Source organism: Pectinophora gossypiella, chromosome 6, assembly GCF_024362695.1.
Source record: "Pectinophora gossypiella chromosome 6, ilPecGoss1.1, whole genome shotgun sequence".
Classification (NCBI taxonomy): domain Eukaryota; kingdom Metazoa; phylum Arthropoda; class Insecta; order Lepidoptera; family Gelechiidae; genus Pectinophora; species Pectinophora gossypiella.
The window spans coordinates 2,323,199-2,346,883 of record NC_065409.1 but is presented as its reverse complement, the minus strand read 5'-3'; the positions used below and the strand labels follow the sequence as shown (position 1 = coordinate 2,346,883).

Here is a 23,685-nt window from a genome sequence, read left to right as displayed (position 1 = left end):
ACCCTTGAATAAGATCTACAATTATAGGTACCTTAGGTAGATAGGTGGTGTTTTAAACAAGTCTACAAAATGAAACAAGAAAAACTTTATGAAAACACCACCTGGTGTTTTAAACAAGTCTACAAAATGAAACAAGAAAAAGGATTAAATCAATTATATATTTTGAGAAGGAAAGTAATTAAAACAAAGAATCGTGCTTATAATGAAAATGTTAGTTAAGCTTACAAGATAATTAAATTCCTAACAACTATTAATTAACATGAGTGATGAACGATTCGAAAAAGAAATTGCATGTTAAAGAAAATACACACTTCATAAAACCTAAATTGACTTGCTTAGAATTGACATTGATAGAAAACTAACAACTAGAGATAATAGAATACAAAATGACCAAAGCTGGAAAAGTTATTAAAAAACTAACATAGACTAGAATGAAATTACGACCGTTAACATTAGAACAGAAATTTAAAGAAAAAAATATCCTAATCCCTAAAAAGTGGCATGGAGAATGTTACACCGACAAGAGCGTGGCTCTTAAATAAGTGATGATGAATATCCTAATACTTAACTGTGTCTTGGTAAACAGTGACCCGGTTCTTCAAGTGATTGGCAACAGAAACGGCTAGCACCATACAAGCGGCCTGAAATCGATAAGCATTAATAATATAATTGATAGACAATCTGCTCCGACGGTATACCTAGCCACTACACTAGGGGAGGAAATATACAATATGAAACATTAAGCTGAAAAGGTTCAAATAAGTTTACGTCAAGTTTTGATATAAGTAAATGCAAAAATAATCCCACCAGATACCACACAATTAGGAACCCATATTTACATTACCAATTATAAAACTACAAAATTAAAATCGTGATACAGATGCAACAATTCGATTACATAATAATGTCCCACTGCTGGGCACAGACCTCCCCTCAATCTACTGGAGAAGCGCTGTGGGAAACCAACAACAGTAGGTACATGAAACTCAAATCAGAAGCAACAAGTTTTAAAGTATTGTAAAGTGTTTTATTGTCTTGAAGTGTACTGTTCATATTTTTTTGAAAATACTTAACAAAAATGTTAAATATAAGTACAGGATTTTAATGATATCGTAACGAAAACTGAGGGGGATGATTCACACCATGATTCTGTGTTATATCAAGTGGATTTAATTATCGGAAAATACATGAAATTTTTAGTGTTTTTTTAATTATTTTCCGTTCCATACTTTTGCGACGGAACATCCATCTGATATCAACTCAGAATCATCCCTCAAAGTTTTCGTTACGATGTTAACATAAAATAATGTATATAATGTCGAAAAACAAGACATAGGCCTCGGACCCCTTTTTTGACGGGACGTGTTGCAGATTTGCCGCAGATGGCATTAACTATTTGGCCCGACTAATGGGGAGCGCTGAGCTCTCACCCGGTACAACATTTAAACTTAAGACACCAGGGTTGGTGAGGTCCACACGAAAAAAAGAAGTAAGAGTTTTGAAAGTAACAGTAGGGTGTATAGTTCATCTTTTATGTAATATACGTCCCACTGCTTGGCACAGGCCTCCTCTCTTTCAACCGGAGGGGGTATGGAGCATATTCCACCATGCTGCTCCACTGCGAGTTAGTGGAAGCGTATTTTTACGGCTAATAGCTGAGACCAATGGCTTAACGTGCCCTCCGAAGGAATCATCATACTTTTTTGGCCAATCAGGTGATTCAAACCTGCAATGTCCTTACCAAACAAAGGACAGTCTCACAAAGTGATTGAAGTATCTTTTATTGGTATTACCTCGAACCAGAAGCTGATGACAGCCATCCCCAGCAACCAATCAGCATCAGATTGCACGTAGTCAATAACTACTTCCTCACAACCTCTATAGAAGTGGTTCTCTCCACTAGAACAATCAATGTATTTATAAGGGACTTTTCAGGCTACTTTCCCAGAAATCAGAAATCAGAATCATTTATTCAACATAATTATCATGGATAAACTTGTTGAAGGTCAATGTAACATTTTTGAATTTACGTCATTTCGCAAGGTGTTATGGCTGAGGAGAAGAAATGACAAGAAACTGCAACAGCAACACATCTTTTAAAAACCAATGAGGATATACATTACAAGTTATTTAATAACTAGAGGAACACATTCAATACCAGACATTTTTATCATTTAGGTAGTCATTAATCTTATAATAAGCTTTTTTACATAAAGTAAGCTTCACATGAGCTTTAAATTTATTTTCTGACAAATTTAAAATATTATCTGGTATTTTATTGTAAAAACGTATACATAACCCCAAAAAAGATGAATTTAATTTACTTAATCTAGAATTTTGAATAGCAATTTTATGTTTATTTCTTGTATTGTAAGTATGCCTTTCACAGTTTCTCGGAAGGAGAGATACATCCCTAAACACAATATAGATGGCGCTGTATTAGATTTAACATGATAATAAAGTATCTATTTCATCATTGCTCGGGTACATAGTTATTCAATCTAATGGCAAAGGCATACATAAAAATAATGGTTGCTTGATAATTGGATCATATACCTATGGTATAGAATTATGTTGCTACTCAAAGAGGAATTTATACCACATATGGATGGAATCGCTCCCTCCACTCTGTCTTCCGATGGTGGAAAGATTAAAAGTACAATCCACATAGACGTCCAGGCAGCTAAACGAGTTCTGTGCTTTTTTTTTGCTTCCAGTCCTGCACAGAAGTTTTTTTTTTGACGTGACTTATTGTACATTTGCCGCAGATGGCATTAACTACTTAGCCGGCAAATGGGGAGCGCTGAGAGCTCTCATCCGGTACAAAATTTAAGACAACAGGCCTGAGGGTGCCCAGTTGGGCGCGAACCTCGTCTCAGAGCGTCGTCTGAGAGAAAGAATATTTGAAAGAATTAATCGACCCTAGCGGGTCGATAGCGATAAGAATGAGGGAAATCGACGATCACGCCGGCGGGGTCGGTATCGTGGTTCTGAAGTGTTTGGTGTCGCGAGCTGATTGGCCGCCTCTATGGCTAGAGTAATCGGGTAGTCGAGATCGCATATTACGTCCTTCGGACGCCGATGCTTTTCAGTACCGCACAGTCTGCACCAGCTACCCTTACTCCTTTGCGGCTTAAGGCAGTTATGATCATTAAATACTAAAGCACACCTCGGACACTCCATACAAAAACCTCGTACACGGGTTTCACCCGCACAGAAGCAGTTACTGTACTTACTTGAGACAAGCTTTGTACAACATTTGTTTCGCATGCTCCGACTGGGCGCGGTGGGCTCGTGGACAGCATGCCATGCTGATATCTTGATGCATCGCTTTGTAGTCCTCAGGACCGTTGAGTCCGCAACATTCATACTGAAATTTTCATAGAAATCGATCCAATTAAAGAAACTTTACAAGTAAATGAAATCAAAATCAAAAAATCAAATCAAATCAATTTATTTGCGAGAACACATAAAATACAAAAAGGTGGTAAAATGATTCGGATAACAATGTGAAATGATACTGAACATCGACTGCAGACGCAACAGTAACAGTGGAACACCCTCTCTCTACGATACAGACCCCGCCGACGGAGTTGATCTTTACCTTCCTTGCGTGCGTTTAACAGCTCTATCGGGTAACTTCGTCCCGCTTCTTCTCTCGACATAGTTCTTCGGACAAATCTCTAACCAGTTGTAAGAATCACGGAATAAGAGAAAGAGCTTGGAAGGGTCAAGTGAGCCCGTAACGCGCGCCATACAAGTATGTGCAAATAGTTCATACTACAATCCCTCCTTATCACAAGAAAGCTAAAACACCTTAGTATGATCGACTAATTATCAAAAAGTTACTTTTGTATGCAGTCATCAATAATTTAAGAGCCACGCTCTTGTCGGTGTAGCATTCGCCATGCTACTTTTTAGGGAAAAATAGGACAGAGGCAGTCAATTATTATAAGACAATAATTATTATAAGACGATAATTATTATCGTCTTATGCCTTGCACAGCTAGATTTAATTCAAATAGAGAATGTCACTTGACTTAAAAAATAAATAAAAAAAAAGAATCTTTTTGAACGTCTAAAATTAAATTACGTATTATACTAATATTACACGCTCAGTTTGCTTGCAAGCATATGTGGGATCAAACACTAATGTCTTCTGAAACCACTGAGCTGGTCTGCTGATAGCGTACTTTTTCAATTTTAAATTTATTATCTGTGGTCCAGTGGTAGAGCATTGTGCTCACGAGCCGGAAGTCCCAAGTTCGAATCCCAGTGGGACAAATCACAAAAATCTCTATGTGATCCCTAGTTTCGTTAGGACATTGCAGGCTGAACACCTGATTGTCCAGAAGTAAGATGATCCGTGCGTCGGAAGGCACGCTAAGCCGTTGGTCCTGGTTACTACTTAATGATATTAGTACTATAACTGCCTTCAAAACAATAAACCACGTTAACAGTGCCAAAACCTGGGAGTATTTAAAACAGACCACTTACATTGATTTGTATCTTGTCCCATTTTTTGTTATGCTCTATAAGTTCTTCACCAGTGACATTCATGAAGAAGTCTTCCCTCATCCAGTCCCTGATGTCGAGCTGCAGACCGCAGCGCTGGACTGCCACGAAGATTCCCGACATAACTGAGAGTACTACTATGATCATCAGGAACCCTGCATACTGAAATAAGTAATAAATTTCGTTATTATAGTATAACAGCCTCCGTGGTCTAGTGGCTAGAGCGTTAGGCTCACGATCTGGAGGTCCGGGTTCGATTCCCGATGCGGACATTGTCGAAATCACTTTGTAACACACACATATATACACACAAACATACACACACTTACTCACACTTACTTTATAGTCTATTTTACTTAAACTCAGATTTTTTTTTATTAATATTCTTTTTTCTTTCTTTTCGCGTTTATTGCTCAGTTTGCTAAACATAATTATTCTATGCAGAAACATACTCCCTAGTATCCATAATCCATATTTATTCTGGAGGTGGTGGCCTGGAGCCTATATTACAGGGTAACCTAGTTTACGCTCCAGCCTCCACAAACATATGTAAAATAAGTCAAAATGTAACTTATTACTATTATGTTGTGGAGTTAATAAACGATTTTTTATTTTTATTTATTTATTTTTATTTAAAACTGTCCTTTGTTTGGTAAGGACTTTACAGGCTTGAATCACCTGATTGTCCGAAAAAGTAAGATGATTCCGTGCTTTAGAGGGCACGTTAAGCTGTTGGTCCCGGCTATTAGCCGTAAAAACACCTCGACCAACCCGCAGTGGAGAAGCGTGGTGGAGTATGCTCCATACCCCCTCCGGTTGATTGAGGGTACGCCTGTGCCCAGCAGTGGGACGTTTATAGGCTATTTATGTAATTTTCTCTTTACTTACCACATACAAGAGTTTGGGTTTCTCCTTAACGACTCCAATGCAGCCCAGTAGAGCGACAGCAATGAGTAGCAGACTGACTACTATGACGGCGATGTTGCCTGCCAAGGTTCCAGTTTCTTGCACCTCCCCATGCTTCATGATACGAATGTCCACCACAGCTGCTGCGAATGTGATGATTGCTAGAAGCTGGAATTGGAGTTTGTGTAATTATAATTGTGTAATAATTGTTTTTGTTGTTATAGCAGCAACAGAAATACATAATTGCTATTGCAATTCTTGAGATACAGCCTGGTAACAGACGAACGGACAGACAGACAGCCAAGTCTTAGTAATAGGGTCCTATTTTTCCCCTGTGGGTACGGGACCCTAGAAATAGACAATAATATAATTATAATCATGGTATAGGAAGACGGTATGCTCAAAAAGACAGCTATCATTTCGAGGTTAGCCCTGCTGACGTCATGGCAACAAGTAGGCTTTGTGTACTCATCAACTGTTATTTACTTAGTCAATGGTACGGAACCCTTCGTGCGCGAGTTCGACTCGCACTTGACCGCTTTTGATTTTATTTCGTTGTTTGATATTATGTTACTTTTATCTGCGCAAATGTCAAATTGCAACATTGCTTTTTAGATGAATGAAGGAATTTCTAGGCTAGGTTCCCCAAAAATACTATAGATGGCGCTGTACAGATTCGTCTTCGTTTAACCTTCTAATTTCTTGGAATATAATGATAGAAGATGTGTTGTGCCTGTGTGTAATAAAAAAGGCTCATAATTAATACCCAAAAACAAAGATTTTCTGTTATTAAAGCCATGAAATTAGAAGGTTAATCGAAGATTTTTTTTATCCTTAGTTTCTGTCCTTTTTACTATTTTGTCATGCTGTGTACAGTATTTTTTTTTGGATTGCAGACTAGTTCTAAACCTGTTTCAAGTTATCTTCTTCTTCTATCGTGTGGATTGTGAGGTGAATTACCAACCCCATCAACCCTGACACTAGGGTTATTACTGAGCCGCCATAAGCCCTGACATGACTCATGATATATATTACTTACATCAGTAAATAATAACCGGGACCAACGGCTTAACGTGCCTTCCGAAGCACGGATCTTTTTACTTTTTGGACAGTCAGATGATCAGCCTGTAATGTCCTAACCAAACTAGGGATCACAAAGTGATTTTTGTGATTTGTCCCCACCGTAATTCGAACCCGGGACCTCCGGATCATGAGCACAACGCTCAACCACTGGTTCACGGAGGCCGTTTCGAGTTGTCATGTGTATATTGTTTACAATCTGTCTGTGTACAGTCATGAGCAATATAATTTACCCACTTTAGGACTCTGTCGCACTAACATATTTGACATTTACTGAGACTTACAGTTCAATTTGTCAAAAAAGTTAATGTGACATGGTACCAAAGTGTATACGTATTAATGCTCGTGACCGTACCTTTTTAATAAAATAAAATAAATTAAGTACCTCCATTTATATTTGTTTTTGGACAACGTAGCCTGGCAAGTCCTCATTTGATATTGACTTAAAGAAATAATCAATTACTACTTACGATACATAATGAGTTGAGTATCAGCAACAGTCCACTGGCGCATCCTCTGATGACTTCCAAGATGTTCACCCTCATTTTCCACAAGTAGTCGTATAAGGTCAAGGCACGAATAACAACTGGGCTACAGTACCATTTGCTATGAAGAAATGCTGGGAATCAGCAGGTGTATGAATGAATGATTCATCGGAATGAAACAATCAATCCTCGTCCAGCTGTGATGCAAATACTTAGTTCTCATGCCTCATTAAATTCAAATTCAAAACACTTAGGGGTAAGCAGATAATATGGAATTCCATTCGCTTCGATCCTGAAATACTTCTCTTACTTCCTCCACATTCATCAATCGTTGTCATCAATGTGCTGAATCGGCATTCAGAGTAGTTCATACTAACTATAACCTTTTCTAAAGGCCACCAACCTTAGCTATACATATACTCTTTTCGTAATCCTATTATCCTTCATCAGCTCTACGTGTTCACACCAACTTAACATTCCCTTCTCAATCTTAGTCACTATGTCGCCTATTTCACTACATCTCTCTCTTATGAATCAGCCCAATACAGATTAGGTCGTATACCTCCGAAAATGCATGTTTTCCTTCATTGCAACCGCACATAAAGGACATAGTTTAAAATGACAGCAGAATTGTATATTTATCTATACTTATAATAAATCTGTAGAGAGGTCAATTCTGTACATTAAATATTTTTTCAAAATAACTATCAGGCGGTGATAAGTGATCGATACTGATGCCAAAAATGCAATCAGTAAAATTTTTGTCTGTCTGTCTGTCTGTCTGTATGTTCCTTATAGAAACAAAAACTACTGGACGGATTTTAATGAAACTTGGTACAATTATTCTTCACACTCCTGGACAGGTTATAGTATACTTTTCATCACGCTACAATCAATAGGAGCAGAGTAGTGAAGGGAAATCCTTTTGTATGAAAAATCTAAACCACTCAAGTTAGACGTTTGAAATTTGGCATGCAGGTAGGTACCTTAGATACCGTAGAGGTGCACTAAGAAAGGAATTCCCGAAATTCCTACGGGAACGGGAATTAGCGGGAAAATCCTTTTGTATGAAAAATCTAAACCACTCAAGTTAGACGTTTGAAATTTGGCATGCAGGTACCTTAGATACCGTAGAGGTGTACTAAGAAAGGAATTCCCGAAATTCCCACGGGAACGGGAATTAGCGGAAAATCCTTTTGTATGAAAAATCTAAACCATTCAAGTTAGATGTTTGAAATTTGTCATGCAGGTACCTTAGATACCGTAGAGGTGTACTAAGAAAGGAATTCCCGAAATTCCCACGGGAACGGGAATTAGCGGGAAAATCCTTTTGTATGAAAAATCTAAACCACTCAAGTTAGACGTTTGAAATTTGGCATGCAGGTACCATAGGTACCGTAGAGGTGCACTAAGAAAGGATTCCCAAAATTCTCACGGGAACGGGAATTAGCGGGAAAATCCTTTTGTATGAAAAATCTAAACCACTCAAGTTAGACGTTTGAAATTTGGCATGCAGGTACTTTAGTAAACTTAAAGCTTAGTTGCAACAGGATATTACAAAATTCCCACGGGAACGGTAGTTAGCGGGAAAAAACATTTGTATGAAAAAATCAAATCTAAATAAAAGGAGAAACTGACTGACTCAGTGACTGACATATCAACGCATAGCCTGAACGGCTAAACGTAGGCATTTGAAATTTGGAAGAGACATAGCTTAGGTACCGTAGAGGTGCACTAAGAAAGGAATTCCCGGAATTCCCACGGGAACGGAAATTAGCGGGAAAATCCTTTTGTATGAAAAATCTAAACCGCTTAAGTTAGACGCTTGAAATTTGGCATGCAGGTACCTTAGTTAACTTAAAGCTTAGTTGCAACAGGATATTGCAAAATTCCCACGGAAACGGGAGTTAGCGGGAAAAAAACATTTGTATGAAAAAATCGAAACCGCGTAAGATAGATGTTTTAAATTCAATTCAATTAAATTATTTATTGCATTCCATGTAGTACAATGGGGTGTTACATAGGCATAGGAACTAAAACATGGACCCTGTGGGGCACAGCAACGTTGAAGGGAAGAGAGGAAGTGTGTATTAAAATTAAAACCAATGAACAATCAATTAAAAAAAAATCAATTCAATTAATTGATTCAATCTAGCATGCATGCATACCTTAGTAAATATAAAGTTTATTTTTGGCTGTATTTTGAAAAATGGGAGTTATTGGGAAAAAAATTGTATGAAAAAATCTAAACTGCATAAGTTAGATGCTTGAAATTTGATATGCACACAAAGATCTCTCTCTTATATAACACGCCACGTGGACGAAGTCGCGGGCAAAAGCTAGTAGAAAATATATCATTCTCCTCTACTAAACTACATGAACAATAGGTTCTCGTTTTGCAATTTCTCTCTTCTACTCCGTGGGTATTAAGTCATAGAAACAACCAGTTACAATGTATTACAACTTTTTATTTAAAAGGTTTTGAACAATATAACTTTAATTAAGTACTTTTTAACTTAGTAATGGTGCTAATTCCTGTAAATACCATCTAATTTTATTTTAAGTTATATCTGTCATTTTCTTATCCGCCGAAAAGGAAAGGGACGAGTACTCGACAAGCATAAAATTTATAGTCAATTTTAAGCACAAATCTGAAACAACCCTATATTTTTTTGCATTGGCTAATAACCCGACAGAATTAAGTTTAGCAGCGACCTTTTTGAGCAGCGAGATACCTTTTTGATTTGCCCGGGTTATTCATTCATTTACTCATTCTTCCTAAAATTAAGAGCTGTCAATCATCCGTCCCTTTCTTTTTCGACGGATAAGAAAATATCAGGTATAACTTAAAGTAAAATTAGGAGGTGTCTGCAGGAATCGGAGCCAATATTATATGGTCAATAACATCGTATAATTCAGATCAATACTTTAATCACTGTTTATAAACTTCTAATACAAAAAAATAAGCTCGGTCATATCTTAGAAATGCAAGTAAGTACATAATATTATTAACATTCAACTTATAACTATAAAAGTACATAAAACAAAAAATACTTTATGTGTTCTTATTGAACAATACAATCAGAATTATTGGTAGCAAATTGATAGCGAACTTTGATGTGGTGATGGCAGCGCTGTTACTCCAATTGCCATAGACGGGATCCCTGCAAGAAAGGCAAAATAATTACCCACAATAAATAATCAGAAATAAGTACCTATTTATTCTAAATTTAACGATGTAGACATTTTCCACCTTAACTTTTAGAAATTTGCTTCCTTTATCAAAAGAAGAAAAAAATAAAATAAAAAAAAAACTTAATAGGTAGAAAAAACAATATAAAAAAATAGATAAGTAATTTAAGAAGAAATTGTAAAACGTTAGAGCACTATACGCTTGTCATAAATTTTCGGTTTTTTTTTTTCCTCTAATTACTTATGTGAGTTGCTTTTCTTTGAATACCCAATAGCAGGTATTATTCTTTGATGAAAACTTGATTGGCTATTGTACTACATATATGTGTTATATTTATAATGTGTTATAAAAGCTGTATGTTTTCCTTAAATAAATAAAAATAAAATGAAAAATAATCCGCGCCATCTGTCGGTGAAGTATGGAACTATGAGAACGTATATGAAACTATGGAATTAAAATACTTAGGCTACAAAATAGGGCTAGCCATTGATGGAGGTAAACGACGGACTTTTCAGGCAACGTTCCCAACAAAAGCGAAAGATGGCGCTGTAAAAAATTGCCTTCGTTTGACTTTCTAATTTCATAGGTAACGGCGGACATATTATGCATCTTTTGTCTTTGTTTTTAGGTATAAATGACGACCCTTGTTATTACAACCAGGCACAACATATCTTAGCTTCTATGCTGTTCTGGGAGCAAATAAAAAACATAGAAAACGTTCAGCTGCTTGTCTTCCCGGGCATGTCGTAAAAACCGACAGAGGGATTGTGTCATCTAACATGATGGACTAATGTTATGGGCGATAGGCTGATCCCTTATCACCATATTCACCATAAGGTTCATCATATCCAGCTTACGACATCGTATCTACAGTGGCTGCCAGTTGTCTTTGATTACTTGTGGCTCTGCCCACCCCATTAGGGATTACGGGCGTGAGTTTATGTATGTATGTACAACATATCTTCTACCCATTATTATTCTGATCAAACTAAAGAGAAGAAATAAAGTTAGTACAGTACGTAATTCTATACATAAAATGTAATCCAAATATTAAGCAACAATGTTTATATATACTTTTTTGCCATTACCTTGTATTTTTGAATAATTATTTAAATACCCGAGTAATGAGAAAATAGGTAATTATCGCGTTAAATCTGTACAACGCCATCTAGTATATTGCTTTTGGGGAACGTAGCCTGGCAAGTCAATAGATCGACTTGACATTATGTGCGAATGACTAAGATACGCCATATTTTTCCTCATTAGCTCATCTACTCTAATAACCTGATCACCAGTGACTTTTATGATGTTTCCTCATGTTTATTAGAAGTAACGATTACGGATTATATTGTTGAGATAGGTTATGGTTACCTAACCATAACATAACCTAACCTAGTCGGTGTCGATGACCCTATCGACACCGACTGGTTTGAGAACAGGGGGGGATTAAAAAGGCCATATTAAAGCTATTTAAAAAGTAAATATTGCTACTCGACATTATTTTGTTGACGTACATACATACATACATACATAAACTCACGCCCGTAATCCCTAATGGGGTGGGCAGAGCCACAAGTAATCAAAGACAACTTGCAGCCACTGTTGATACGAAGTCCAAAGATGGACGACGACTTGTTGACGTTCGATGTGAAATTTTTAGACCCTCTGATTTATTTACTTATATAAAATATTGATTTGGTTATTAGTCATCATCATCTCCCTAGCATTATCCCGGGAATATGACAGGTTCTGTTTTTTACAGAAGCGACTGTCTGTCTGACCTGTTTGCTTTTATTGGCATCTTTTTATAATAAACTATTTCTATCTAAATTTCTATTCAATTATATTCTGTAAAAAGGAGTAAGGAAAAGGGATAAGAGGAAAATTTTGCAGTTAGTGTTATATCTATATCGTACCTGGTTATAAACAAGTTTCTGTCTTGTATTATTGCTTATTCTATGCATGTAGGCTTATTACTCGAAGATTAATCTTCCTGTCGTGATAGGCATATTTATTGCTAACCTTGGCATCATACTAGAGTTATATTCAATATATATACTGAGCTGCTTTATGAATAACTGCCTAGAGACTAACTGGGTATGGTCGATAGTTAAATTAGCTTGTTTTTGGGATATATTTCTGCTTAATATTCACTCCTAATACCTATAATATGTTCATATTATATTTTTTTAACTGTGTTAACTATTATGTACTATATCTGTTCTGTACCCCTACCACCTCTTTCTCTTTTTATTTCTTGTTGCTTCTATGTAGTTCTGGGAGCAAATAAAAATATACAAAACGTTCAGCTGCCTGTCTTCCCGGGCTTTCGTAAAAACCGACAGAGGGATTGTGTCCTCTAACATGATGGACGACATCGTATCAACAGTGGCTGCAAGTTGTCTTTGATTACTTGTGGCTCTGCCCCATTAGGGATTACGGGCGTGAGTTTATGTATGCATGTACCTCTACTTTTATATATATGTTATTGAACACAATCTTCGAGTTTTTCATATTCTTTCATTATGTTTATGAGATTTCTTTCATTCAATAGACGTTTCATTACAATGTTTTATAGTTTTATGACTGAGTACCTAGTCATTTAGTTATTTTTATTATTATGCATTCTTTTATTTCCTACATATAAAATTGCCTTAATTTTAAAATTATTGTGTTCCTTATCTACTAGACCCATAAGGATATAAGATAACATCGTAAATTATTATATCAATTATTATCTGCAACCTTTTAAAAACCTACTTGTAAAAAAGGTAAGAAAACCAAGCATTATTATGGATAATTTATTCATATAGTACATTCTACGTGTATGGATAGTTGGGTGCGGGTTAGTGAGACCCATTAAGAAATCGGTTTTGAAATAACCAGTCCGTAAATGTAAACAGATCAGTCATATTGGAGACCGGTTCAACAAGTTATTGAATGGGGGACTCTTAATAAAAAAATGTCGCAATCTTCAGTGAAGTAATCTTATTTCAAACCAACATTGAAATATCTATAGGTAATGCTATGGGAACGCAGAGAGACATAACCATGAAACATAAAAGACCAATATAAGAAGGTACGATGTAATAATTCATGTAAAAAATATATCTAAACCTTTTACTAAAGAGTTATAGGAGCAACATTGTTTTACCTTCTTAAAATTTAAATGATAAGAATAGAATAGAATTTAAAACAATGAATTTTCTATTCGCAAAATATCAGGCTGATAACAATCAATATATTTATCAAGCCAATTGAGATAAAAAAATAACAAGAGAATCGACCTGTGCAGTCATACAGGTCCTATTAAAAAAGTAAAACATTGTTATCAAAAAGCGAAACTCAAAAAAAATGACAATCGTTCTAGGTACGGTTCCCTTTGGATAGTAGAGAAAAAACATTTTTGAAATTAACAACTTTCAACGAATCGAAAAACTCGTCATCATAGACAAAAACTAACGAACGATGGTCACAATGCTCGAGCTGATCAAGACGCCAGATGCCTACAAGATTCCGATGACGCCGCAAGCGACTCTGCCACCAGCGTTGCCCGTCTTCCTCGAGTCAGGATGGCTACTCCTTCCGAAGTCATCAGACTTCTCGTGGAGTACCAAGCCGCGGCCCAGGATGCCATGAGGCCCGATGAGGCTGATCTTGCTGTCCGTGAAGTCAATGTGACAGGCCCTGTTGTCATCAAAGTCAACGTTGCCTAAGTCTCCGACGTGGCGGTTCTCGTCATTAGGGTGGCCGTGGTCTTTCTAAAATTGAAAAGTTTGGTTTAGAGTTAGGTAGTCTTATTGAAGGGAAAAATTAATGCATTGGTAAAAGCTTATATCGGACAACGGAGTGGATTCTATTTGTAATTTAAGTGGCAAAGGGTTTTAATTTGCACAATTTTCATAATGATGCAATATATATAAAGAAACATCTTGATACTTATTAGGCCATCTAGGTCAATATATTTACCAGATAGCATACATTAATTGCACAAGTACTGATCAATTCAATCTATCTAGTACCAAAACTTACATGTTCAGGATTGAAATGTGAGCCAGTGGAGAGACATCCTCCAGTGATGTCTCCTTTCTCATGCACGTGGAAGCCATATTGGCCTTTAGGGAGGCCATAGAGGGACCCTTCTACGTGGACTTTGCCATCTTCTAGCTGGGTGAAGGTCACATTACCCTGAATCTCATTGCCGGCAGGGCTCGCAATGCGGGCGATGGCTCGCATCGGCACTAGCTGTAACACATACAGGATATTTTATTTATTCTAATTGTTTATTTTACACAGGACACCACATACAAGTTGATTACACACTAGATACACGAAAAATAGAAAACTCTATGACTGACGAATTATAACAAGTACATATAACCGGATTAATCAAAAAGTTTGTCCCCAGGTTTTATTTCGTTTTTTCATAAAAAATCACCAAACAGCCCGCCACTGATGCACTCTCAGCGGCACCTTGCCACGGTCGGGGCGGTAGAGTGCCGGTGAAAGACGTATCGTTTTATGTTAGTAACCTTATCTGGCAACGTAGGCTTTATAAAATAAGATCGGTGGTTCAGTATGTACCACGGGTTCACTGTTGAATACTTCACTCTACTAACAATTATTTATCGATTTGCCTAAAGCTTTTGATTTCATCTGGCGTGAAGTTTTGGAACATAATTATCTATTGTTTAGATAATTTTCTATTTAAAACACAGGAAACAGATAGTCGTCTTAGGCTAAGTATAAATTGTAAAGTGACTTATATTTTCTTTAGAATACAAGGTACAAACTGAATATGTAGTCCCACAAGGTAGTATTTCGGGTCCACTCTTATTCCTTATTTATGTAACTTAACGCATGTATATGCATTAGAAAATGTATTATCAATAAATTGTATTTTAATGTTATTACGAAATTGCAATTGAAATGAACGATATTTATATAAAATGCATTTTCAATACTTATCTAAATTACTGTTCTTAACCTTAAAGTTGACATTGATAATGAAATCACAATATATAAAGTACAATGTCGTTATCTGACATTTGATACCTACATTTTAACGCTTTCTACTGCAACAACACAATACCAAATGCAATAACAAATGCATCAGTGCAATTAGTCTAGTGACTAGATCAAGAAAAAGGCTACACTTAATAAGTAAGTACATTCTCGTCGATTCGGCATGTCTAATTTGTATAATATCTTTTGTAAAAAGAGCTTTATTACCCAACCATTAGGCAGGTAAGACCAGAGTACAAGAAAGAACAATTTTAAAATGTAAAGCAGCCAGTGTCCTTACTATTAAAGAGTTTTTACAACGGGAAGATTCCCACTTTAGGATTAGGATTCACAAGTATACAGGGTGCTAGTGACATCGTAACGAATACTAAGGACGATTCAGACCATGATTCTGAGTTAAGATCAAGTGGATTTTCCTGTCGGAAAATTCATGCCAATTTTAGTGTTTTTTTTTAATTATATTCAGTTCCATACTTTTGCGACGGAAAATTCTACTTGATATCAACTCAGAATCATGGTCTGAATGTGAACCATCCCTCAAATTTTTCGTTACGATGTCACTAATACTCTGTAATATGTATGTTCTTTTTTTATAGGCCTTATTGTAGATTTGCCTCAGACGGCATTAACTACTTGACTGGACAAAAGGGGACCACTGCTCACCGGTACAGGTGTAGTATTTTACTATCTACATTATACGTACAATTTGAAAACATCGACAGATAACAATGGTGAAACCAATGAGTTACAATCACAGTATGACACAGCGCACTGTTTTGTGAAATTCGATTTGTGTGGGAATGTTTGATACTTGCAAAAGTATCCACTTGTAAACATCTACGCGGTAGGATTGTCTATAAATATTCTAATATTTTATGAATATAAGAACTGCAAATTAGTGGAAATAAGTAGGTACTATGTAACTAGAAGATTATTATAATTTTAATACCCGCGCTTGCTGCTGAGGGAAAGCAAGAAAAATAAGATCGAGATTGGGAAAATCGACGCTATTACACTCGGAATCGCGGTTACCATGGTTACTGCCCACCAACCAGCTCGAGATCGTGGTTACCATGGTTACGCCCCGCCGATTTGCTATTAGACTACACGATCTGATCGGGAAACCCGTGTTCTTGACGAAACGGACCAGATGGATAGGGAATGTAATAACCGCTTACGTCCTCCGGGACGACAAGGGAGCAGGGCCTCAGGCAAGTGGGGTTTTATCACAACCCTGAGACTCCACAAATCTCATTCTTATCGGCAGTCTGCGTGTAAAAATATGATCGTTTTTGTATTTAATTTTACGAATTCATAATTGAATCTAGTGTGATAAAAATAAAATGGAAATGAAATAAAATTTGAAGCATTTAGAAATTGGATGAGTGAACTTACGTTTTCATGATGAGCCGAAACAAACACGGCTGCCGTGGCTATGAATACGAGGTGCTTCATCATCTTGCTAGTTCTGGAACCAAAATTATAATCATATATTTAAGTACCCACCTATAACATGATATAGGTACTCGTAGATACCACATTTTCACACACCGGTGCAGTGCTGTTACGAAGTGTTCCATAGGAAAATCTAATAATTTATTTAATAATAATTTAAGAGCCATGCTCTTGTCGGTGTAGCATTCTCCATGCTACTTTTGTAGGGAAAACGACCTCCAGTTGTCCAGTGGTTGTCCAGTCGACTCCAACGTGGTCCAGTGGTTGAGCGTTGGGCTCACGATCCGGAGGTCCCGGGTTCGAATCCCGGTGGGGACATATCACAAAAATCACTTTGTGATTCCTAGTTTGGTTAGCACATTACAGGCTGATCACCTGATTATCTAAAAAGTAAGATGATCCGTGCTTCGGAAAGCACGTTAAGCCGTTGGTCCCGGTTACTACTTACTGATGTAAGTAAGTAGTCGTTACAAGAGCCATACTAGGGGCCTTTGGCGGCTCAGTAATAACCCTGACACCAGGGTTGATGAGGTTGGTAATTCACCTCACAACCGACACGATAGAAGAAGAAGAGGGAAAAAGAGGCAGTGGCAGTGGAGGAAAATCTATCTACTCATTATTTGTAAGTTATAATCAGTAGTGGCCCTAGCAAAATATTTAGGTGGTGCGAGACCTGAAAGTGGCACCCCTCAGCCCCTCAAAATACAAAACCCAGTTGCTCCCCTCTAGATACGGGGCTGCTGGCCAGGGTGGACCAGTCTTGTTGCTTTAAGCCCCCTCGCCCCTATTCCCCCCTATTTAGGCGCGGTGCCCTGTGCGGTCGTACCGCTCACACCGCCCTAGGTGGTGCGAGACCTGAAAGTGGCACCCCTCAGCCCTGCAAATTACAAAACCCAGTTGCTCCCCTCTAGATACGGGGCTGCTGGCCAGGGTGGACCAGACTTGTTGATTTAAGCCCCCCCATTGGATATAACTAATGAAGTGTGTTTCACATGAAGAAAAAACTTAATTGTGCATGCAGTTGAAATATAAATAGAAACGTAAATAGAGAACTTTTACTACCTCCGGATGCACTCAGAACCTAAAAAGGCCTGACATGGTCCCCAATGGAACACACATGATATAAATACACGGTCGTGGAGAAATGCCGCAATACCTATAATATATTTGAAATCAAACAAACTAAAAGGAAATTTGTTACGCCCCTGGCTTATTTATTTTTTTATTTTTTTACTACGCAGTGTCACGTAGCAACATTAATTTTGACAGCGGATAAAGCTAATGGCCATGTCGTCAACGCTAAATAAATAAAAAAGTGTCAATTACCGAGAATACTCGTTTTGTAAACATTATTTAAGAAATACATAGTATCAAGACCCAAAAGGATCATTATTTCAAAACTTTTAAATGTCCCCTAAGCTATATATAATATAGACGTAACGCCGACAGTCCTATTAAAATCCAAACTCTATTGTTTTACTATTGTGTCTGGAAACCTCGGCTTTACGAGGATATAAAGTGGCGACCGTGTGTTACATGAGATTGTTGACAACATGTGGCAGAAAATTTGATGGTAATATTACTACTTTATGACTGCTTTATACTACACACACTCGTAATGTAAATAAAAATATTAATGAAGTAAATAACGTATTTTTTAACTTACAAATTAAATGCACATACTAAACTGGCTCGAAAATATTTGGCAAGATATTATAATAGAAAATATTTTTTTAATATTCAACATTATAGATACTTATGCGTACCCATAATATTATTATGCATTGAAACATCTTAATTTGAAATAAGAACAGTTTTTTTAAATGGAAGTTTCGAACAAATGGCTTATGTAATTAATTATCAAAAATATAAAAGAAAACAAATGATTGCGCAATGTAGTTCATTTCACAAAACCAGTCGCCCTTTGCGTATTATATTAAAATATTAAATAAAAATAAACTTAAAATGTATTTATAAGCATAAAAGTAAATTACTCATTCAAATCACAAAAACACAGTTTACAAAAAAAAAGCAGATCAGATCGCCTTTTTGTTATTGTTTTTTTAAAGATAACCTTGACGTAAAAGATAATGTGTGAAACACGACTCACCTTCGCAACTTCTGCTCTCGAATGGTCCAAATGAGTACGATCCGCCACTTTATGTGGTAACAAAACGGCCAACATAATCAGACCTCTCACTTCCCTTTAAAGTTTTCCTCTTGAGTCTGAATTCTGTTCATAATGAGAGGTAGTTGAGGTCTTATTGAAATGGACGGACAGACCGGTTTTCAAGCTTGGTACCTATAGGTACAATAATAGGTAAATCGGGTCTACGCTGTTATCGCCCCTATAGTACGTAGTTGTTTGATGAATTTGCATCTAGGTACATTTTGTACAGTAGTGAATGTTGGGTATGGCAGAAGAAACATGAAAGTAGGATTAATGCCGTAGAAATTAGGGCATTGCGTAGCATCTGCGGTCTTAAATTGAGTGATAGAGTGAGGAACAGTGTGATAAGATAGAGATGTGGTGTAAAAGACGATATAACGACTAAGATTGAGAAGGGAAGGGAAGGGAAGGGAAGGGAATTTATTTTATTCTTATTCTTATTCTTCTTAAGTTGGTTTGGACACGTAGAGCGGATGATGGATAATAGGATTACGAAAGCAATATATAAAGCGAAAGTTGGTGGAAGGACTGGCAGAGGAAAGCCTAGAGGGACGTACATTGACCAAAATTACAGATGTCCTTAGACAGTTCATAACTCTGAACCGGCGTGTGAATATGAAACGATTGATGAATGTGGAGGAAGCAAGAGAAGTATGTCAGGATCGTAGCAAATAGAATTCCATAGTCTCTGGCTTACCGGTGGGAAATAGGCGTGAAATTATGTATGTATGTATATTTTGTACCGGGTAAGAGTCTTGTCAGAAGTGGGTTTCGTTTTTGAAAGGAAACTCACTGAATCCAAGAAGAAACGAATTTATTCACTACACACATGGTACGGTCACGAGCATTAATATGTATACACGTTGGAACCATGTCACAAAAACTTTTTTACAAATTGAACTGTAAGTCTCACTAAATGTCAAATATGATAGTGCGACAGAGTCCTAAAGTGGGTATTAGTATTAGTGGGTGGGTGGGTCAGTATTGCATGACAGTACAGTTTCCGCACAGGGCTTCGCGATATAACTCCGTCACTTCACTTTATTTCGCGACAAACACATCAGAATATGATTTTTCGAAAATGGGGGTTTTAAAAAGTATTACAATCCGCACTGAACCGGCGTGCGTGTGGAAACTTTTGATGAATGTTAAGGAAGCAAGAAAAGTATGTCAGGTTTGAAGCAATTAGCTTTCATAGTTTCTGCTTACATTTTGGAAACAGCTGCGTGTATTTTTCGAGCGTGTATAAAACTATGAACAGAACATTAAAAACAATTACAAAAGTGACAAGAAAAGCACAATCGACGGTCTTATTGCTAAATAGCAATTTCTTCCAGACAACCTTAGGGTGAAAGGACTTGCTAAAATATAGGAGTTGGGGACGGTGCAATACGGGTATACAAGTAAATAATGCAATATAAATTGACACAAACATGGTGTACTCACATAAAACATAATTAATTATACTATTAACAGACCTAGCAGACCTACTTACTTAAAATACAACATACATAAACAGCCTATATACGTCCCACTGCTGGGCACAGGCCTCCCCTCAATCAACCGGAGGGTGTATGGAGCATACTCCACCACGCTGCTCCAATGCGGGTTGGTGGAGGTGTTTTTACGGCTAATAGCCGGGACTAACGGCTTAACGTGCCCTCCGAAGCACGGAATCATCTTACTTTTTCGGACAATCAGGTGATTCAAGCCTGAAAAGTCCTTACCAAACAAAGGACAGTCTCACAAAATGATTTCGACAATGTCCCCATCGGGAATCGAACCCGGATCGTGAGCCTTACGCTCATTTTACATCGGCCAATAACCTGACAGAGTTAAGTAGAGAGCACGTCAACCGGATTGCATACCAGCGAGATACCTATTTTATTCGCCCGGGTTACTCATTATTTTTAAAATGATTCATTCTTTCCTTTTCAGTGGATAAGAAAATGACGGGTATAACTTAAAGTAAAGTTAGGAGGTGTCTGCAGGAATTGGGGCCTATATATAACTAATCATCCATCATACATTAACACATACATAAGTACATAAAGTACTGCCTATCCTTGCCATCGGCAGTGTAACTCTAGTTTTATATACGGTTGTTGAACTTGACACAAATATGCTTTATGTGTGGCAGACACGACTTGCCAACGATATATACTATATACGTATACCACACGCCTATTAGTCCAAATCGAGGCGGGCAGAAGTCAAAAGACTTTTTGATGTGACTTATTGTACGATAAATGAGGAGCGCCGAGAACTCTCTCCAGGTACATTTTTTTAAAAAGAGTTTTTAAATGAATAAAGCCAACTTCAAAATAAAATTGTATTGAATACAATGTTACAATCTAAATTCTGAAGTCCCTCAAATAGCAACATTCGTTACCTGCAAACCCTAGAAATGTTTACTTTAGGTACCTATGACAATGAGTGGAATATGCAGTTCGGCATTCTTTCTATATGTCGCTGTTGTTTATGTAAGAATATATTATTATACAGGTACTTTCTTAAGTAAGTACAGAGAGGGTCCAAGGTTGATGAGGTTGGTAATCCACCTCACATCCCACACGATAGAAGAAGAGAGTACACGATACGATAGAAGATAGTAAGTGTATCTTTAAATGTCAAATTGCAATAAGTATTGCTTTTTTAGAAGAATTGCCTCAAGTCCATCATTTTTAGACCATCCAGAACGCGTTAAATCAGGAATATGAGACTCCCGATATCAACTCACCTGCGTGCATGCGTTCGTGCGTGCGTGCAGGCGTACGTACGTGCGTGCATGCGTGCGTGCGTGTGTACCTACGTGCGTACATGCGTGCGTGCGTATGTGCGCGCATGCGTTCGTGCGTGTGTATGTGTGTGTGGGATGACATCAAGACACTTGCAACAGCGTCAAAATATCGGGAGTCTCATATCCCCGATTTTAACGCGGTAATAACCCGGTTTTAACGATAATTATAACCACACAAATCTCAAACAATGTATACCAGACAACTTCCTACAGTTTTTAAAAGTTTTGAAAACGTTCCCATGTTTAGTTAAGTACAACGATTTGCTTTCACATAGGTCAGTGCAAACTGATACGTTTCTTCTTACAACAATGTGTCATAAAACCTAACGAGTTGTTACTCCGTAGTCTCGGTACTACCAAGTACAGTCATGAGCACTATCATGTACCCACTTTAGAACCCTTTCACACTATCATATTTGACATTTAATGTGACTTACGGTTCAATTTGTCAAAAAAGTTCATGTGACATGGTTTCAAAGTGTATATACATACGAGTATTAGTACTCCTGACCGTACATATAGGCCATAGCATAGAATAAGGAATAATACTACGCTATAGGCTAACGATAACGTAGGCTGGACAAATGGAGAGCGCTGAGGGCTCTCATCCCGTACAAAACTTAAGACAACAGGCCTGAGGGTGCCCAGTTGGGCGCGAACCTCGCCTCCGTGGTCCAGTGGTTGAGCGTTGTGCTCACGATCCGGAAGTTTCAGGTACGAAGTCCAGTAGGGATACATCACAAATATCACTTTGTTATACCTAACTTTAACCCCCAAACTTTAATAGCCAAACAAGCATTTAACAGGAAAAAATACATTTTGAAAACCAAAAACATATCATTAAAAATAAGGAAACGGTTTATTAAATCATATATTTGGGAGGGAGCATTGCACTCCATGGAAGTGAAACGTGGACTATGACACAGAGAGACAGAGAGAGGTTGGAAGCATTTGAGATGTGGTGTTGGCGAAGGATGGAGGGTATAAGCTGGACTGAAATGGTGTCAAACGAAAAAGTGCTGGAAAGAGTTGAAGAAAAGAGAACCATATTGAAGACTATAGAGAACCGGAGAGGAAATATGATTGGCCACCTGATACGACACGATTCATTTATCACAAACATTATAGAAGGAAAAATTTAAGGGAAGAGAGGAAGGGGTAGACCTAGGATAACATTTATGAAACAAATAAAAGAGAAGGTGCAGGTCGTGTCGTATCGGGAGGTGAAGGTTTTGGCGGGAAGAAGAGAGGAATGGCGGTTACTCCACCGACAAGAGCGCAGCTCTTAAATAGAGAGAGAGAGAGAAACCTTTGGTAAGAAGGACAGACTGATCACCCGATTGTCCGAAACGAAGATTATCAGTGTTTCAGAATTTGCACCTGAAGTTCTCGGTCCCGATTATAAGGTTTTTACTGATGTAATCACGTAGTCGTTACACCCTAATACAAGGGTTGATGTGGTTGGTAACCATACAACCCACACGATATATGAATTAGCAGCCCATCGGCCATATGGACTCTTATACAAGCAACAAAAGTACTTGCAGTAAAATACAGTTTCTATGTCAACTCATTTTCTTAAGAAAGTAGGTACGTAAACAATAAATTTCGGTTATCAACTTAGCAAACATTACACATCGTTTCGAAAGCCGCAACAACCCATAGCAGGCACCTACAGAATACATTTCTCTTCAACAAACAACGTAGAGAGAAAATTTTCAATCGTAAAGTAACAAGAAAATACTTATAAACAAATTTCAATTAAAAAATAATTATGGTACCTAAAACAGTAATGGTAAATATAAAGACTTTAACGCGTAGATTTTGCAGAATTTCGAATATTTTTTTCCCTTAATCCTTTAAAATGACTCACCATGTGTTGAAAACACCAAAATGTCACTAAAGCACTTTTCACAAACACAAACTAATATTATACTTCTGATAATGTTCAAAGCGCGGGAAGAAATGCCTTCAATGAGAGCTTGCGTACTCTACGACCGGTTTCCGAACTGCGCATGCGCGAATGAATGTTAGGCAACCTGCGCAAGAGACGCCA

At 37.4% G+C, this 23,685-nt stretch overlaps 2 protein-coding genes across 4 annotated transcripts; both read right to left on the bottom strand.

The window, feature by feature from the left end:
* Positions 1-340: 340 nt before the first annotated feature.
* Positions 341-23,603, bottom strand: LOC126367367 (23 kDa integral membrane protein-like). 3 transcript variants are annotated; one of them, XM_050010865.1, is made up of 6 exons: positions 23,503-23,603; positions 5,404-5,589; positions 4,498-4,677; positions 3,237-3,370; positions 1,794-1,899; positions 341-641 (listed from the first exon to the last, which is right to left on the bottom strand). In XM_050010865.1, the coding sequence occupies exons 1-6, from the start codon at positions 23,503-23,505 to the stop codon at positions 558-560; spliced, it is 693 nt and encodes a 230-aa protein (XP_049866822.1). In that variant the 5' UTR covers positions 23,506-23,603; the 3' UTR covers positions 341-557. The 3 variants fall into 3 exon arrangements, with proteins under 3 accessions (XP_049866822.1, XP_049866821.1, XP_049866823.1); XM_050010864.1 differs by lacking the exon at positions 23,503-23,603 and adding an exon at positions 6,972-7,063; XM_050010866.1 differs by lacking the exons at positions 1,794-1,899; positions 23,503-23,603 and adding an exon at positions 6,972-7,063 and having other exon boundaries at positions 571-641.
* On the bottom strand, positions 12,967-18,847 carry LOC126367393 (uncharacterized). The gene is made up of 4 exons (XM_050010903.1): positions 18,770-18,847; positions 16,600-16,672; positions 14,212-14,424; positions 12,967-13,940 (listed from the first exon to the last, which is right to left on the bottom strand). The coding sequence occupies exons 2-4, from the start codon at positions 16,660-16,662 to the stop codon at positions 13,686-13,688; spliced, it is 531 nt and encodes a 176-aa protein (XP_049866860.1). The 5' UTR covers positions 16,663-16,672; positions 18,770-18,847; the 3' UTR covers positions 12,967-13,685.
* Positions 23,604-23,685: the final 82 nt, after the last annotated feature.